At 40.6% G+C, this 17,794-nt stretch overlaps 1 protein-coding gene across 2 annotated transcripts in view; it reads right to left on the bottom strand.

Moving 5' to 3' along the window:
• KCMF1 (potassium channel modulatory factor 1) overlaps positions 1-17,794 on the bottom strand; it is a 72,856-nt gene that overhangs the window by 36,301 nt on the left and 18,761 nt on the right. For both annotated transcript variants that reach the window (XM_034773813.1, XM_034773814.1), the window contains exon 2: positions 6,000-6,167. In XM_034773813.1, the coding sequence (XP_034629704.1) occupies positions 6,000-6,167 (168 nt within the window). The remainder of the gene's footprint in view (positions 1-5,999; positions 6,168-17,794) is intronic.

Consider the following 17,794-nt stretch of genomic DNA (forward strand, 5'->3'; position numbering starts at 1 on the left):
CAATACTCCATGAACAGCCGTGTGTGCTGGGACAAGGGAAATGATAACCCAAGCTGTTGGTCTGTTAACGGGGAATGTTTCTCCAGCTCTTTTCTGTCTGTAGAGCAGAAAGAAGAAGCCTGTCAGCCTATGATGGTTGAAAATGCATCTACTGACCCAGAATTGGCTCTGGATACAACTGAAGCTCAGGAAGGAAGTGGTCCTAAATTTGTATCTACTAGGAATAATGACGTAATCAGGTTGCATCCAGTTGATGTCATAAATAGCTCCCAGAGACCAAGCGATTCTGGTGGTTCTATTTTGCCTGTTGCTAGTGTGTTGATGGGTAAAGATATGACAACCCTGTCTGATCAGGGTGATATAGCCAGGCCACAAGGAAAGCATGAAGGTGATTTGACTATGTTACCTGATGACTGTGGAAACTTGTAACAAGGAAGAAAATGCTTCTAATCTATAGACTATGAAGTCTAGCAGTTTACCTGAAAGGGGGTTGTGTAAAAATCCTCCTGATGGGCCAGAGGTGATTCTGGATGTAAGTGAAACTCAGAAGGAGTTTGGTGATTTGTCTGTTGTGCCAAAGCCAGTTCTGGACATGAATAAAGCTCAGAAAAAAAATCTGCTGCAGTGCATAATATTGCAAAAGAAATGGAATTTCTTGAAGTCTTTAAAGTCTGTGAAAAGGAATTGTTTCCATTGACTCTTAAATGGGCCATTGGTGACAGTAAACAGTCTCTCATCTGAGGAAAGTGTGTTGGTGCCTAATGAGCAAAGTCTTTAAAATGTCTATGAATCCACTGGCCTTGCTTCAGAAAGAGCCAGTGTGGAGAGCTTTGAAAAGATTTCAGATAAAATAAAACTTGTTCGGGAGCTTAAACAGCGCTATAAGCTTAACCAGCTTGTTGGGGAGACAATGTTGTTGGAACACGAATGTCTCCATGTTGATTCTTTAAATAAGCAGTCTGTGACTCAGGTACTGAGGAAAGATCGGGTTACTGGTTTCACAGAGCAGAACAGCCTTATGACTGAACCCACAAGGATGCAGGAGAGAGCAGACAAACTCTCATCTCTAGATATTTTGGATAGGTCTTATAGTCTTAGTGGACTTGACATTGGATTCCATGTGGAAGCAGAGGTTGGTAAGGGAAGGACAAAATAACCTTGTGTCTAACATGCTAGTGAAAATGGACGGTATCTCTTTAAGACAAAGTCCAGCCTTGGAATTGGTAAAGCTGGAGGATCTGAAAACTAGTCAACAAGTTAGTGTCTGCGTTGATGCAAATTACCTGACTGACTGGGGGGGGGGGGGGGAGAGAGGGGGGGGGGGACTTGTCTGTAGCTGTTTGCAAAAAGGAAATACCCAGCCAGCCAATGAATTCTGTTAAGCAAAAGAGCTCAGATTTTGACCCTCCGGAACAGGGAGAAAGGGAAAAAGTTCATCACCCTAACGAAAGCCACAGGTTAACCCTAAAATGCCAAAACCCCCAATGGTATTGAGCCAAAGGCATGGCATAACAAAAATGATTGTGAATGTACACTTGTAATAAAATGTGATGTCAATATTAATGCTAATGTTAACTGTTGTGACTATGGTGCTGATACCAAGAACTGTAAAAATGAACGATGTGCATGTTTTTTTGGAAAAAACCTTGAACATGTTGGGAGTCAGATATAAGAACTCATTATGTTGTAAAAGCCTTCATGGTTATACTGTTTCATTACAGGACAACACACTTTATGTTAAAAGGCCTGGCAATACTGATATTTCACAGTTAGTGCCTGTATCTAACTTTGAAACTGTACACAGCAGAAAAACCACTACAAGCTTGACTGCTGTGGAGAAAAGGGAAACTGAGGTACAACACCTCACAGCCTTCATGGCTGAATGCCAGAGTAAGTGGTCTTTGAAAAAAAATGAATGGCTATGTTAAGTTAACACACAGACCAAACCCTGGAATCACTAAAGTGTTTCACAAAGTATGTAAAAGCAGCAAAGAGTCCTGTGGCACCTTATAGACGTATTGGAACATGAGCTTTCATGGGTGAATACCCTAAGTTTTTGGCTGGGGCCAAAGCATGCCTTAATAATTTGGCCTTACAAAGAATTCAATGTAAACACAGCTCATATCAGTGTTGGAAGGTCCTTAAGCAGCTTTAATCCAGGAGCTTTAATTTCTCCCTTCCACACCAGTCTCATGTTGGGGGTGTGAAGCATGGCTAGAAAGGGTTAAACACCCTGCAAAATAAATAACCCTGAAATGACACATGGGGAGATAATGTTTTTGTTTATTTACATATGTATGAGTAGGGTCGACAATGTAATCAACAGTCTCTGTCTATGCTGTATTCTGATAATTCAGAGGTCAAAAGAACATCCTAGCATTTAAATGAATTGTAAACACGGGATATCGCTGTATTGGGGGGGAGGGATAGCTCAGTGGTTTGAGTATTGGCCTGCTAAACCCAGGGTTGTGAGTTCAATCCTTGAGGGAGCCACTTGGGGATCTGGGCAAAATCAGTACTTGGTCCTGCTAGTGAAGGCAGGGGGCTGGACTCGATGACCTTTCAAGGTCCCTTCCAGTTCTAGGAGATGGGATATCTCCATTATTTATTTATTATTATTTATTTATCTCTTTGAAATGTACAGCAAATAATCTGTGAATGGTGGAGGAACAAGCAAATTCCCTTATGTTAATTCTATAGCTAAGTACCGGTGATGGACCTCCTTCAAAGTCATCCTAATAACCTTTTGAACTCCACCTTAACAAAAGACATGAATTGTATAAAAGATCCTTGGGCCCTGATTCTGTCATCTCAGATCTGCTTAGGCTTCATCAGGGGAAGTTTGAGTCACAAGACTGAGGTCCCAGTTATGCTAGTAGGTAATGTGTCCTATCCTCTGGGATTGGTAGAACCTTTTCTTTTATATGAGGATGATGATGAAGTAAGATTTTCAGAAATCATCATATTTGACTTAGGTACCTGGATGGAGGCCGGAAGCTGGATCACTTTCAGGGAACTGTGTTGTCTGGACTTCTGAGAAACCAGTAAGGTAATAAAGAAGCTGTTTTGTGTTGGCTTGGGAAATCGAAGTATTGGAATATCTACCAGCTTTTTGTCTGCCCCATTCTTTGCAGTTCACCCTAATTGAGTGACAATAGCTGGCCCCCACTAGGACCCTGGTCACAATAAGTGATGATTTTTTTATTTTTTAAAACAACTGTGTTCAAATATCCCTGCACACAGATCCCAGGAAACAGGCATCAGTCTATTGCTGGGCTACCACCCTGTAACCTTTACTTCAACAGACATTTTCCCCAGCATCCTTTATTCTTCCATTTCCTGCACGTTCTTCCACGGGCTACAAAGACATTCACTTCTCATGTTTTCGATGTTGCTGCATTCGCAGACAGAAGAGTGGCAGAACTCAGTGCCCCTAAGGCGCCTTTTTTTTTTTTTTTTTTTTTTTTAACGTTGCTGAACTTTCTCCCCATGGGAGTGTTTTCTTTCCTACTTTCACCATGCTTCCGCTACCTTCTTGCTGGGTGATTAGTTAGTTCAGATTGTTGTGCCAGCTGCATCACCTGTTCCAGAGTTATGTTCATCATGTTCCAGTTCCATGAACTGTAATTCTTCTCAAAGTTCCTTGTTTAAAATCCCCAAAACTAGATGATCTCCTAGGGTCTTTCCTGATACCAAAGTGATATGCTTTCCTTGGTTATATAGGAAGCCTTATAAAGGTTTCCACACTCTAAGCGTCTGCACTTCGGTAAAAATCATGTTTTCACACATAACGTTGCTTTTTGGAATGTCAGGCTTAAACATTTTAAACATGTCATCATTGTTCTTCCTCAATCCCTCCTAAGTGAAAGCAAAGGACTTTTAAATACTTTGTTTCACTCTCTAATCCACAAATTAACGAGATGACCTGTACTTGTATTGTCTGACAATAAGCTTTGTCGTGATTCAAAATCCAGTGATGTGCTTCTTCCATTCAGGCTGTTCCGTGGGTTTAATCGAATCAAAAGCCTTGCCACAGGCTGAACATTAGTATGTTCTTTTCTTATTCATATTGGTTCTAAAAGAGTCATCTTCTGACATCAAATCATACGACAATGGTAAATAATCACAGAAACTTGCTTTTTGTTAATTGTGAACAAGAAACTAAGAAAAAAGAAAACGGAGATATCCCTAAAGCTACTCTGATCTGTGCCTTTCTCTGCTTCACTGTAGAGTTTCTGCCTACAACAGATTCCAGCCCTCCTCCTACCTGGATTCCTGGTAGAGGGTTAAATAAACTAACAGAGTACACTAACCTAGAAATGTGGATGCTTATCAGAGGGACTTCCAAAGAAGCCATTCCAATTTTAGGGGGGCAAAATGTACTTTAAAGGCTTACATTAAAAAAAAGTCCAGATCTATTTATTTATTTAAAATAAAGTTCATACAAAAAAATAGTTTGCATAAATTGCTAAAACCTCAGCTATAATGATCATGAAATTTGAACTTGGGGGACCCACGCTAACTGTAACTCAGCCTTGTTGCACAAATACAGTCAGACCAAAATTTACATCAGGCTCACATTAATATTTTAATCTATATGTGAAGCGTACCAGAGTACTGGCTGCTGCTGAAATTCTGTTTTTATATGTAATATATATATATATAGTATATGTAATATATATAATATAGAAATATTTAGTTATATCTAAATTATGTTTATAAAAGGTCAACCATACCATTGAATTAACATATTGTTGTGTATTTAATTTTCCCTTCCATTAGAAAATGGAAACTAAATAATAACACAATTAGGGAAAAAAGAAAAATATGGAAGTTATAAGATGCCACTGGATTTGAGAGCATGTTCATTGTTAAACACTTTAATTTCAAACTTCGGCTGCTAAGGGATGTCACTTTCTTGGACCACTGTAATGGAATCTTCAAGCTACATAGAGAACTGATGTTGTGATGGGAGTGGAATTACTTCTAGCCTCACCACATTACTTCTGGCCAAGTCCTGAAGAAGCAAATTTATATTTGTATACACAGCATAGCTATCTGTTCTCTGTGAGCACTGCATCTATAAGGAAAGTAGCGTACTGCACACGTGCAATACAACTCGACTCATGCATAAACTTTATTATCCAATTGTAATTTTTCAAACATCACACTACTCGGGAGTTTTACTTCCAATCCATTTGAGTTTTCCAGGCTCAAGAAAAGCAGCTGAAAATTCATGTAAAGCTTGAAAAGCACTTTTCATGTTTAGATAATGGATAACAGCCAAGTGGAATTTCATCAAATTATACAAAGTTTACACTGAAGGTTTAGAAGAAGCCTGAAGAAGTTAATCCAAAGAACATGAAAGGACCTCCTTAGCCATACCTGTAGCATTACAAATACGGTGCTATGGAATCCCAATTGGCTTCTGTTCCTTTGTTTCACAATCTTTAGATTTAATGGTTTTGTTCTTAATTAGAATGGTTGTACTCAACTGTATTCCAAGCAAAAGGACTTGCTGCTAATTTTCCAGGATTCGGCAACAACCTAGCATTGCCACTTATGTGTTAACAACCTCAGAGCAACAACCAAATATGACAGCCCTCCCCATCTCATCTTTGTCACTACATTACTTCTAGCCAGTGACACTTTACAGCAGAGTATTAACTTTTCCATTTAGTATAACTTGTCATAAAATTAAGTTTGTTTTATACTGATAGATGTCCTTAACAGATGTATTCAAATATCTGATCAGATAACCTAAGAGTCAAATGAAGAGAAAGCAGAAATAAAGACTTTCTAAAGAAATAAGTTTCACATGCTGCCACCAAAAACAAGCCTCGATAGAATGTTTTTAAAAGAAAAAGCTAAATTCTGTAGACTCGTTTTTCAATGATGCTACTCAAAACACCATGTTGATAAATCAGAAAATGACAATACATACTATGCTTAGATATACTTCTAAATAAAAACCACAATTTCAATGAGATATCACTTACCAAAATCTACCCTTGTTAGTATGCACTGCATTGGATGGTCAGTTGTATGCCTTGTTGTCGTTGCACCACTTTCATAACAAGATGCGCACAGATCGTAATCGTAGCAAATTAAACACTTGTATCTGCGACCTCGAAAATTTCCTTTTAAACATGCATCGCAGCTGACACCTGTAAACAAAAAAAATTGCTCATAAACAGTGGTAACTGCACTTTGTTTTGAAGGAAAGCAGGCTTGTCGCTATTTGTCCTCCACCTGAAGAAGGCACACAAGAAAACAAAACAAAACTAGGAAGGTTTTATGCAAGTAAAACGTATTATAAGACTAAGCATATTTACTCCTCAAAATAAAAAGGCACATACTGTCCAAAATGAAAAGCCTGAATTCTGCAAGTGAAGCACAAGAACACAATCAAATCACGAGTTTACTAACTAGTTAAGATTATAGTAGAACAGGGGTCGGCAACCTCTGGCACGCAGCTCGCCAGCATAAGCACCCGAGTGGGCCGGGCCAGTTTGTTTACCTGCCACGTCGGCAGGTTCAGCTGATCACAGCTCCCACTGGCCACAGTTCGCTGTCCCAGGCCAATGTGGGGTGGCGGGAAGCCACAGCCAGCACATGCCACTTCCCGCAGCCCCCATTGGCCTGGGACAGCGAACTGCAGCCAGTGAGAGCTGCGATCGGCCAAACCTGCTGACATGGCAGGTAAACAAACAGGCCTGGCCGCCAGAGTGCTTACCCTGGCAAGCCGCGTGCCAGAGGTTGCCGACCCCAGCAGTAGAACCTCAGAGTTACGAACTGACCAGTCAACCACACACCTTATCTGGAACCGCTCGTACACAACCAGGCAGTAGCAGAGAGATAAAAAAAGCAAATACAGTAACTCCTCACTTAAAGTCGTCCCGGTTAACGTTGTTACGTTGCTGATCAATTAGGGAACATGCTCGTTCAAAGTTGTGCAATGCTCCCTTCTAACGTCACTTGGCAGCTGCCTGCTTTGTCCACTGCTTGCAGGAAGAGCAGCCCGTTGCAGCTAGCTGTTGGGGGCTTGGAACCAGGGGTGGACCGGCAGCCCCCATATCAGCTCCCCGCTCCCTTAAGTTCCCTGTGCAGCAGCTGCCCAGCAGGCTACCAATTGCCAGCAGTTCAGCTGTCCCTCCCCCCACTGCCATGTGCTGCTCCTGCCCCTCTGGCTTGGGGCTGCTCCCCGAGCAGTACATATATATAATGTCTTGTCTGGTGACCCTAACTCCCTCATTTACATTAATTCTTACGGGGAAATTGGATTCGCTTAACATCATTTCGCTTAAAGATGCATTTTTCAGGAACATAACTGCAACGTTAAGTGAGGAGTTACTGTATAGTACTGTACTGTGTTAAACGTAGACTACTAAAAAATAAAGGGAAAGCAGCATTTCTCTTCTGCATAGTAAAGTTTCAAAGCTGTATTAAGTCAATGTTCAGTTGTTAACTTGCGAGAACCACCATAACGTTTTGTTCAGCTATGAACATTTCAGAGTTACGAACAACCTCCATTCCTGAGGTGTTTGTAACTGAGGTTATACTGTACAATCTTTTGTATGTGCTTTTAAATAGACACAATTTTAGTAATTTGTTGTTTTTTCTCAGAACACTGCCTGTAATGAAGCTTTGACTAAAACAATCTGAAGATGCTAAAAATTACAGTCAAGTGATGATGTAGCTAGTCCAGAATGTAGGTCTTTTAAAATTTGACAAAATCCTGAATTAAATCACTCTGTCTTCTGTGATTTTACTTCCACAATTTTTCATTTTTTGATGCAACAGTTTGACAAAATCATCCTCACAAAACATATCTGCAGTAGCCATCTAGATCTCCTATTTCAAAATACTAGGAAAGAAGGGGAAAAAAAAACAGGATTATGTTTCATCAGCCACTTTTCAGTTTCTTCCTTATTCTGAGCTCTATGTATTTAGGATTAGTCATGCTGGCTATGTCATGGAAAGGTTTCATAGCTTCTCCCAAGCATTTTGTGATGTTGTCCATATGGTTTCAATTCTTTGTTGTTAATTAGATAAAGTCACAGACTGCAAAAGGAGTGTCATCTGCTTATAATCTGTCAAATCTCTAAATTTCCTTCAATTGCTTTTGTAAATTACAGGATTCTATAGAAAGGAACTAGTGTAAATGTGTGCCATATGTTGATCAAAGTCCTTTTCATGCTCAGTGCAAATTTGTACATGCTTTTCATAGTTGGCTGCAAGTGCAGACGCCAACTTCCCGGGAATTCTACCAGGAGTCATTGGGAAAGCTGGGACAACCATTCATATTATCCATAACAATGATGGTGCCTGCTGAAGAATGGTTGAATTTCCAGTCTGTTTTAGAGCTCTGTTAGGTGTTACTCCATGCTCAATCAGGTTTCAATAGCATACTCAACATCCATACATCGGAATTTTAGTGCAACAGCACTTCAAAAGCTCTTATTTTATTTTCATTGTCTAAGCAAATGGCAAAGATCTCGTTGTCAGACTTTTCTCTCAAGTGATGTCTTCAACAACTTAAACAGCATTCTGTGGTTTTCTTTTTAGACTCAGAATCAATAGGACTGAATAGGAATGGATTTCCCCCTGTATGGATACTTGTGGCCATTATCTGGTCATTTGTTTGACATTGTGCAATAGCATGAATAGTGATTCTTTTAGTTCTTCCTTTAACCTTTCCTTCATTTCTTCACTTGCCACATTCTACTAGTGGACTTGTGAATTTAAATCTGCCTGGAAGAGTATATCCATGGGAAAGTGCTTCAATCATTTCTTTAAATTGCTCATGGCCTGGAACAGTGTTTAAGCGTTTCATCATATCTATATTTCAATGAAGATGATGGTATCAATGTCTCACTTACAGTATCAAACTCATGAATATTTTGATTTTCCCCTTCAATAGAGGAAATCCCATTCAGTAGTACATTTGATCTTGAAGGAGCTGAAGAAACTTATTTCCTGCACTTTTTGAGACAAGCAAGAATCCCTTCACTATTGCTATTTAACTTTTGATAATGTTTACATAATGATTGTGAAGAATCATCTGTTTTCATTACTTCAGTTCACTCAATTGCTTGCTTCCTACCACTTCCTTCAACTTCAGGTACATGCAGTCAGATAAATTCACATCCTGATGTTTGATGATCACTGAACACTAACCAACCTCTGGCATTACTATCAGTACCTTTAACAATAAGGTGGGTAGCACGAATTGGCGGGTAGCAATCAATCTATCGGGGATTGATTTATTGCGTCTCGTCTAGACGCGATAAATCGATCCCTGAACACACTCCCCGTCAACTCCAGAACTCTACCAGCGCGAAAGGTGGAAGCGGAATCGACGGGAGAGCCGCGACCATCGATCCCACGCCGCGAGGACAAGAGGTAAGTCGATCTAAGATACATCGACTTCAACTACGCTATTCTCGTAGCTGAAGTTGCGTATCTTAGATCGATTCCCCCTTCCTAGTGTAGACCAGCCCTTAGTACAGTTAGAAAGATAAGCCACCACCTTCCGAGTTCAATACAGTGAAGAGTGAAAAATATAGAAGATAGCCAACTTTAGAGAGAACCACATCATCAATTGCTCTGGCCCATGCCTCTAAATTTTAAGCCCAGTCCCTCCAACAGTTCATAATTTCATTCGCTCCTCTTTCTGCAACATTCAATGACAGTTTATTCCACCCACCAGACATGCACCTCTCTCCAATCACCAAATGATTCCACCCATTACCCTTCCCTTGTAGGCTTTTAGACAGTTCTGTCACTTTCTTAGGTCATAATAAGAACCTTTAAGTTATCACAGCTTTTTTAACTCTTTAGAGTCCTCATTCACAGATTTAAGTGGGAAAATAAACTTTCTAGTGTCAAAAACTGTTTTCTTCACAAACATTTCAGAATGACACAGAAGTTCAAATAAAAAAAAAAAAAAAAAAAGAGAAAACCCACTGGGTATTCTTTCTGGGAAAATAATGGCACAAGCCTTAATTGAGAATATAAATGAAAACACAGCTTCTGTTTTTTTTAAAGCTTTGTTAAAATATTAAATAAATACACATGTATGCACTCAAAAATGTTTATATACCACAACATTTTCCAATAGCATGTCCGAAAGCTTTTTATGATCCGTTCATAAATTTCAACAACTACAAATGTATACACTAAAGCTGCAAAAAATTAAATAATAATAATAATAATAATTCTAAAGACTTCTATCACATCACTACTACTTGCAATTCTAGGTCCAGAACACAACATGGACGACAGGGGATGGATCACCTGTTCAGTTCATCCCCTCTGAAGCACCTGGCACTGGTCACTGTCGGTAGACAGGATACTAGGCTAGATGGAGCTTTGGTCTGACCCAATATGGCCATTCTTATGTAAATATTACATCATCCAAAACACAGGTCTCTCCACAACTCTGCATGCCAGCATTTCTTCACTTCACTCCAGGTCAGTATCTCCTCATTTTTCTAACACAGGGATTGGCAACCTTTGGCATGCGGCCCGCCAGGGTAAACACCCTGGCAGGCCGAGCCGGTTTGTTTACCTGCCGCGTCCACAGGTTCAGCCGATCACAGCTCCTACTGGCTGTGGTTCGCCGCTCCAGGCCAATGGGGGCGGCGGGAAGCAGCGCGGGCTGAGGGATGTGCTGGCCACCACTTCCCGCCGCCCCCACTGGCCTGGAGCAGTGAACGGCAGCCAGTGGGCGCCATGATCGGCCGAAGCTGTGGACATGGCAGGTAAACAAACCAGCCCGGCCTGCCAGGGTGCTTACCCTGGTGGGCCACATGCCAAAGGTTGCCGATCCCTGTTCTAACACATTGCAACCGATGGTATAACATTATCATAGAATCATCGAATATCAGGGTTGGAAGGGACCTCAGGAGGTCATCTAGTCCAACCCCCTGCTCAAAGTAGGACCTAATCCCAACTAAATCATCCCAGGGCTTTGTCACGCCTGACCTTAACAACTTCTAAAAAAGGAGATTCCACCACCTCCCTAGGTAACCCATTCCAGTGCTTCACCACCCTCCTAGTGAAAAAGTTTTTCCTAATATCCAACCTAAACCTCCCCCACTGCAACTTGAGACCATTACTCCTTGTTCTGTCATCTGGTACCACTGAGAACAGTCTAGATCCATCCTCTTTGGAACCCCCTTTCAGGTAGTTGAAAGCAGCTATCAAATCCCCCCTCATTCTTCTCTTCTGCAGACTAAACAATCCCAGTTCCCTCAGCCTCTCCTCATAACTCATGTGCTCCAGCCCCCTACTTTTATATCTCTTAGTTCAATACAAGAACCCTGAGCCAATATTTTTCAAATGAGAACCTAAAGTTGGAAGCCTAAGCCAATATTTAATCACCTAAATAAGTGCTGAATACCCAGAGCTCCCATTAAAACCAGCAGAACCTGCTAGGTGCTCAGCACTTTTGATAAGCAGGTTATTTAGGCTCCAAAATATTGAATTAGAGACTCATTTTATGCTCCCATTTTTTAAAACTCTTTGCCCTGGATTTGGCTCTTCTATGATTATTCCCATTCTTGGTCAAAGCCTACCACAGAGCAACCCAAAATCTCACCCCCCCAACCCACCGATATTGCTCAGATCCGCCCGCAAACTATTATCCCCCTCACAGCAACCACATTCCCTTTCAAGTTTTAAGAAAAGTTTGTCAACCTTTGGAGATCAAAAACCTGGTTGTGCTAGCAGCTTAATTTCTTGGATTTTTTCAATTTTTAATCCCCACAATCTAGTAACAGATTTTTACACTGCATACTGAAATCAACACTACATCCAGACCACTCTATCTAAAAAATCTTAATGATAACGTGACAGGAGAGTGAGCACAGAAGGTCTGTCAGCTTATCTCCTGTGTCCAATCCTTTTCCCCATTTACTTTAAACATTGCAACCAAATTCTCAGAATACAAGTTTGACATTTACAGAGAAAATGAGCATCGGGAAGGGCCCCAATATAAAAGAGGATAAGAGGGACAATTCTGTAGACCAGTGGTTCTCAACCGGGGTACACGCAGAGGTCTTCCCGGGGGTTCGTCAACTCATCTAGATATTTGCCTAGTTTTGCAAGAGGCTACATAATAAGCACTAGTGAAGTCAGTACAAACTAAAATTTCATAGAGTGACTAGTTTATACTGCTCTATATACTATGCACTGAAATGTAAGTGCAATATTTATATTCGAGTTGATTTATAATTATATGGTAAAAATGAGCAAGTCAGCTATTTTTCAGCGATAGTGTGCTGTGACACTTCTGTATTTTTATTTCTGATTTTGTAAGCAAGTAGTTTTTAAGTGAGGTGAAACTTGCAGGTACACAAGACAAATCAGACTCCTGAAAGGAGTACAGTACTCTGGAAAGGTTGAGAACCACTAGACCATGTATGGCAAGAATCTAGACACTCTGAAAGCAATTCTGATTACGCTGCTTTTGGCAGGTGCCTCAGTGTCAAAGGGCGCTTGATGTAAATGCAAAGCAGGCCCTCTAACATTAATGTCAGTGTTTTTTAAATATACATTTAGGAATCTTCACCTGAACAGAAAATTGTCCTCCAGACTCCTCCACTGTATTCCCCTGATAGCGTTACAGTATGCCTCTTTCAGTGAGGCAACTGAAAAGTGCTGAAACAGCAATTTTAAAACTGTATTTTCAACGCATATTATAAATTTATATTAACAGGAGAGCATTTGTAGATGTTTTTCACTTTCAACTGGGTGGGATGAGCAAAATGAATGAAGTTTTTTTTAAATCACTATGTCCTACTAAATTATTACTAAAATATGAACGTGCAATGAGAGCAGGTCCAAAGAGAGTTACATTCCAGTTTGGAACGATACTGACACTTCATGAGCACATACCTCTACCCTCCTAGTCAATTCTCACTGCTTAAAGGCAAAGGAAAACAATTCAACTCAATTACCCTCTTAGTCTTACGGCTGGGATCTTTGAATTGGATTCTTTTAACTTCTGAGACTCTAGTCTCAACTTCTTGTTACTGTTTTCAGAATCAGAATTTGCTCTAGTCTATTCTTATCTCTCATCTCTCCTTTCTGCTTTATTTCCCACCCCTGCCCTTTTGACAATCCAGTGAAAATAGGACTGTCTTTTTTAATACAATATAGCTCCACTAGAGGGCAGCAGTGTGCTAAAAGCTAAGATAGTACTTTTAATTGATTAAACAGCAGTCCTAAACCTTTTTTTTTTTTGGTAATATTTTACCACACTAGCAATCCTCTCAGTTCATAAGAGGTTAAGGTTTCTTGATATCTATTAATACTACTAACGTAAAACAGATTTTTTTAATGAGACAAATCAGAACATACATACTAGCATCTATGGACAAAAAAAAATTGTTCTCTCCTTCAGTATAAAGAACGAGGTATTTTCACATTAAGTTTTTGCTTATTGATGCATGAAAACACTTTACACAAGAAATTACTACACAAATATTTTAGCATAGATATTTTAGATGAAAAACTATGCTGAGGCTTAAAGTATTTTTAAAATGCCGCTTTCACATTTGTGACTGTAGGTTACTCTCCTCCAAATCAAATGAGTCATAAGTAAGATTCCTTCCTCTTTTATGGAATTCTTTCTACTAGGAATTAACCTACACAAGCAACACTCATAACAGGAGAGCTAAGCAGTATTTAATTGATGAGACTGAAGTGCGCATCTGAACTGATTTCAACAGAGGAAGAAAATGCCGGATAAAAGTATGGCTCAAATGCCACCTGACTACCTACCAAATTTGGGTTTTGATTGTTTTTAAAAAAAAAAAAAAAAAAAAAAAGAGACAAGCTGCTGAGGCGGTCACACATCTTGTAGAATGACCTGAAGTTCTCTCTGAGAATAAAGAACTACTCTGGATACACAGAAATAGCCACTTGGCCTGTCTCTGAAGGAACAGACTCCCCCTTTGAGTTCTCTCCAAATGCAATGAGCAACCAGGATGATCTATGAAAAAGCTTAGTCCTGCCCAGATAAATGTGACCTATTTCACATTCAACTTCTGTAGCCAAGCCTCAAACAAACAAATTATGAGATCTCAAAGTGTAAGATTGGAAGGGCAACAGTCTATGGGAGATGAAATTTGTAGGCCAATTTGGGTAACAAGTTCTTAGATTAAACAGGAGTGTCTTATTTTTGTGAAATACTGCAAAGCAGGACAAAGGGAGTCTGAATTTCACCTACTTGTCTGGCCAAAATAGGAGTAACCAGAAGTCACTTTCAAATCCCATGAAGCAGTGAGATGTCTAATCTGAGGGATACATACAAAATCCCTTTAAGTAAATGCTTCTTCAGTAAATGAGTAAAGACAGATTTTTCAATCACACAAGTGTGGTAAACCACAATTAGCCCCAAGTACACTATAATACTAGGGATAGTTAACCGATTTTATTAGGGAAAGTAACAGTTTCAAAAGAGAAGGCAGATAGCATACTCAAGGTAATCCATCCCGACAAAACCAAATTAAAAGACATGCATGTTTCAATGGACATGACTCCCAAAAAAACAAAACCAAAAAGAAGCTACCAGGACTCCAACAGCACCTTCCAGACTTACATGAAGCAAATTATGTTATCTAAAGTTAAAAACCTAGGTAGGATTCCAAGTAGCCAGATGCAGCAATTCTGTATCTGGGTGAAGTAGCAAAGTTTGGGGGTCACACCTAAAAAGGAGCAGGAGTACTTGTGGCACCTTAGAGACTAACAAATTTATTTGAGCATAAGCTTTATGCTCAAATCAATGTTAGTCTCTAAGGTGCCACGAGTACTCCTGTTCTTTTTGCGGATACAGACTAACACGGCTGCTACTCTGAAAGATCCCTCTCAGTGTGATGGTGTAAACATCATACTGAATGAGAATAAGGCAGGACTGTAAAACTCATACGAGCTACTTGTCATATCATATACAATGTGAAATAAAGGGGAAAACGCATACAGCTTCACAATGGAAATGGAATGGATTCAGTAGGGCAGTGATATCCAAACTTTTCCTCTCATGTCCTCCCTTACCAGTAATGGAATGTGTCCGTGCTCCCCCAGGCTGGGACTTGGGAGCAGAGCCGCAGCCAGGGGCCAAGAGTGGGGACTGGCAGCCAAGCTGCAGCCAGGAGTGAGGGCCAGAGTGGAGCTGGGGGGAGAGCAGGGCTGGGTGGCGCTCCTGCCCTGCCCTCCCCCCACGTGGACATTCCTCCACACTTGCCTAGGGGGCAGGCCCCACAGTTTGGGGACCACTGCAGTAGGGCTTCTTGCTCTCGGTCTCAACTGGTATTAAACAGTAGATACTCAGCAATGTTAGGGGATGCAAAGAGCCCACTTATAAAAACCACCAAAGGAAAGATCTTCTACTGATCCCTGTAAACCATTTATAATGGACATGACTCCTGCGGCTGAAGTACTTAGCTAGAAAGCTTTCCTTGCCTGTCAGGTGTAATGAAGGCAAGATCTGGTTATGGAAAAACTAACATACTGCTTTCTTGGCAGAGTCCAGGGTGAGCAAGCCCCTTAATTTTAATAGCACATTGCAGCAGTGATGATTGTGGGTACCCTCACTATTTTCATGTTTGATAACTGACAATGCTATAAGAGCTAGTCTTCTGGACAAAACTGAAGCACCACTTAAATCCCTTCCTCTGTCTGTATCAACTTATGAGGGTAATTGAATCCTTGTCCTCCTACTATCCCTTTACATACGAGTAGAACCACCTTTCTCTCTCTCAGCATTCCCTTCTTTAGAATGAACATGGTCATTTACACCAGCTTTACTTCATGAGTTATATGTGGTGCTGGACAAGTTTACTTGACATCTACTAACCTAAGAACTAAGACTGAGCGCTTCAAAAGGCAAGTTGGTTGGCCAAATCCCTTTGAAATTCAATAGGAGTTGGCCACCAAACTCCCTCAGGCCCCTTTGACTATCCCAGAGTAAGCCTACAAACCAGAATTCGAAAAAAATAGCTGTGCTGGGCTTGCCCCCTCAAAGCCACAACCCTGCAAAAAACACCAGTCTGTATTGCATTTAAATGTTACATTCTGGAGAATATTGTAGGCATGGCTGGTAGCACCTATTTACCCTGATACTTCCCTTTAAAAGACCCTGTTTTTATTTGCTTATAACATCACCAAATGTTAACCACTGGGCTGAAATTTCCCATGCTGGATGTCTGCCTCAGGCTGAAGGGTGTGGTTTTTGTTTTGTTTTTTTAATTGTAGCCAAAGCAATTCAGCCATGTCAAAGAACTAGGCTAGAGAAAAATAGGTTTACAGTGTTAAAAAAAATTCTGGTAACCTTTTCTTTGAAAAGCTCTAGCAAAATCAAGCACTCCAAAGTTAGAAAACAGAATTAAGGTCGTCCGTGCAACCTTAATTCGGCCCCCTTATGCATATGTGATAGAATAGGACAATGTAATTAAAGACTATTTTTTACACAGGACTCTCCCCACAGCACAGGATGGACCCACTCTGAGGATGAATCAGGGCTGTGTAGAAAGGAGAACATAAGGACAGACCATTGGTCTGACCCAGTATTGTCATCTAGCCCAGTATACGGTCTTCCAACAATGGCCAATGCTAGACCGTTTAGAGGGAACAAACGGAACAGGGGGCAATTATTGAGTGATCCATTTCCTGTCATACAGTCCCAGCAGCTGACAGAAAGAGGCTTAGGAACAACCAGAGCATGGGGTTGCATCCTTGATTATTTTGGCGAATAGCCATTAATGAATCTATCCTCCAAGAACTTAACTAGTTCTTTTTTGAACCCAGTTATACTTTTGGCGTTCAAAACATCTCCTGGAAACGAGTTCCACAGAGCTGACACTGTGCTGTGTGAAGAAGTACTTCCTTTTGTTTGTTTCAAACCTGCTACCTATTAATTTAAATCGGGTGACTCCTAGTTCGTGTGATGTGAAGAGGTAAATAACATTTCCCCATTCACTTTCTCCATATCATTCATGGATTTTACAGACTTCTATCATATCCCCCCCTTAGTTGTCTCTTTTCCAAGCAGAAAAGTCCCTGTCTTTTTAATCTCTCCTCATATGGAAGCTCTTCTAGACCCCTAATCCTTGTTGTAGCCCTTCTCTGTATCTTTTCCGATTCTAATATATCTTTTTTGAGATGGGGCAACAAGAACTGCATGCAGTATTCAATACCATGGATTTACACAGTGGCATTACATTTACCGTCTTATTATCTATCCCTTTCCTAATGGTTCCTACCATCGTTAGCTTTTTTTGACTGCCACTGCACACTGAGAAGATATTTTCAGAGAACAGGAGAGTGTTTGGAGAACGCATGCTTCATTTGTTGCAGAAGTTGGAATGAGGCCTGGGACTGCAGGAAGAGAAAGGAGGCTCTTGGATTTTATCAGTGCCAGTGTTGCTAGGTCACTTAAAACCAAACTTTTCATAACGGTCACTCATGTTCCTCATTTTCTGGGTGCCTGACTTGCAACCTTGGGGTCTGACTTGCAGAAGTGCTGAGTACTCTCAGCTGCAAATGGAGTCAATGGGAGCGGTGCTTTGAACGTATAATGAAGTGCTGTATGATGTTAAATACTCTGAAAATCAGCTCCTGGTTGTCTCAAATTGAGCATCCAAAATTAGTGGGTACTTTTGGCCATAATCTCTGTGCCCCAGTTCTCCATCTCTAAAATGAAGATATCATCATCCCCCTCACCTCACGGGGTGTTGTGAAAATAAATGCATTATTGTTGTGAAGCAATCAAATGCTATAGTGATGA

The sequence above is a fragment of the Trachemys scripta genome, chromosome 6, assembly GCF_013100865.1.
Source record: "Trachemys scripta elegans isolate TJP31775 chromosome 6, CAS_Tse_1.0, whole genome shotgun sequence".
NCBI lineage: Eukaryota > Metazoa > Chordata > Testudines > Emydidae > Trachemys > Trachemys scripta.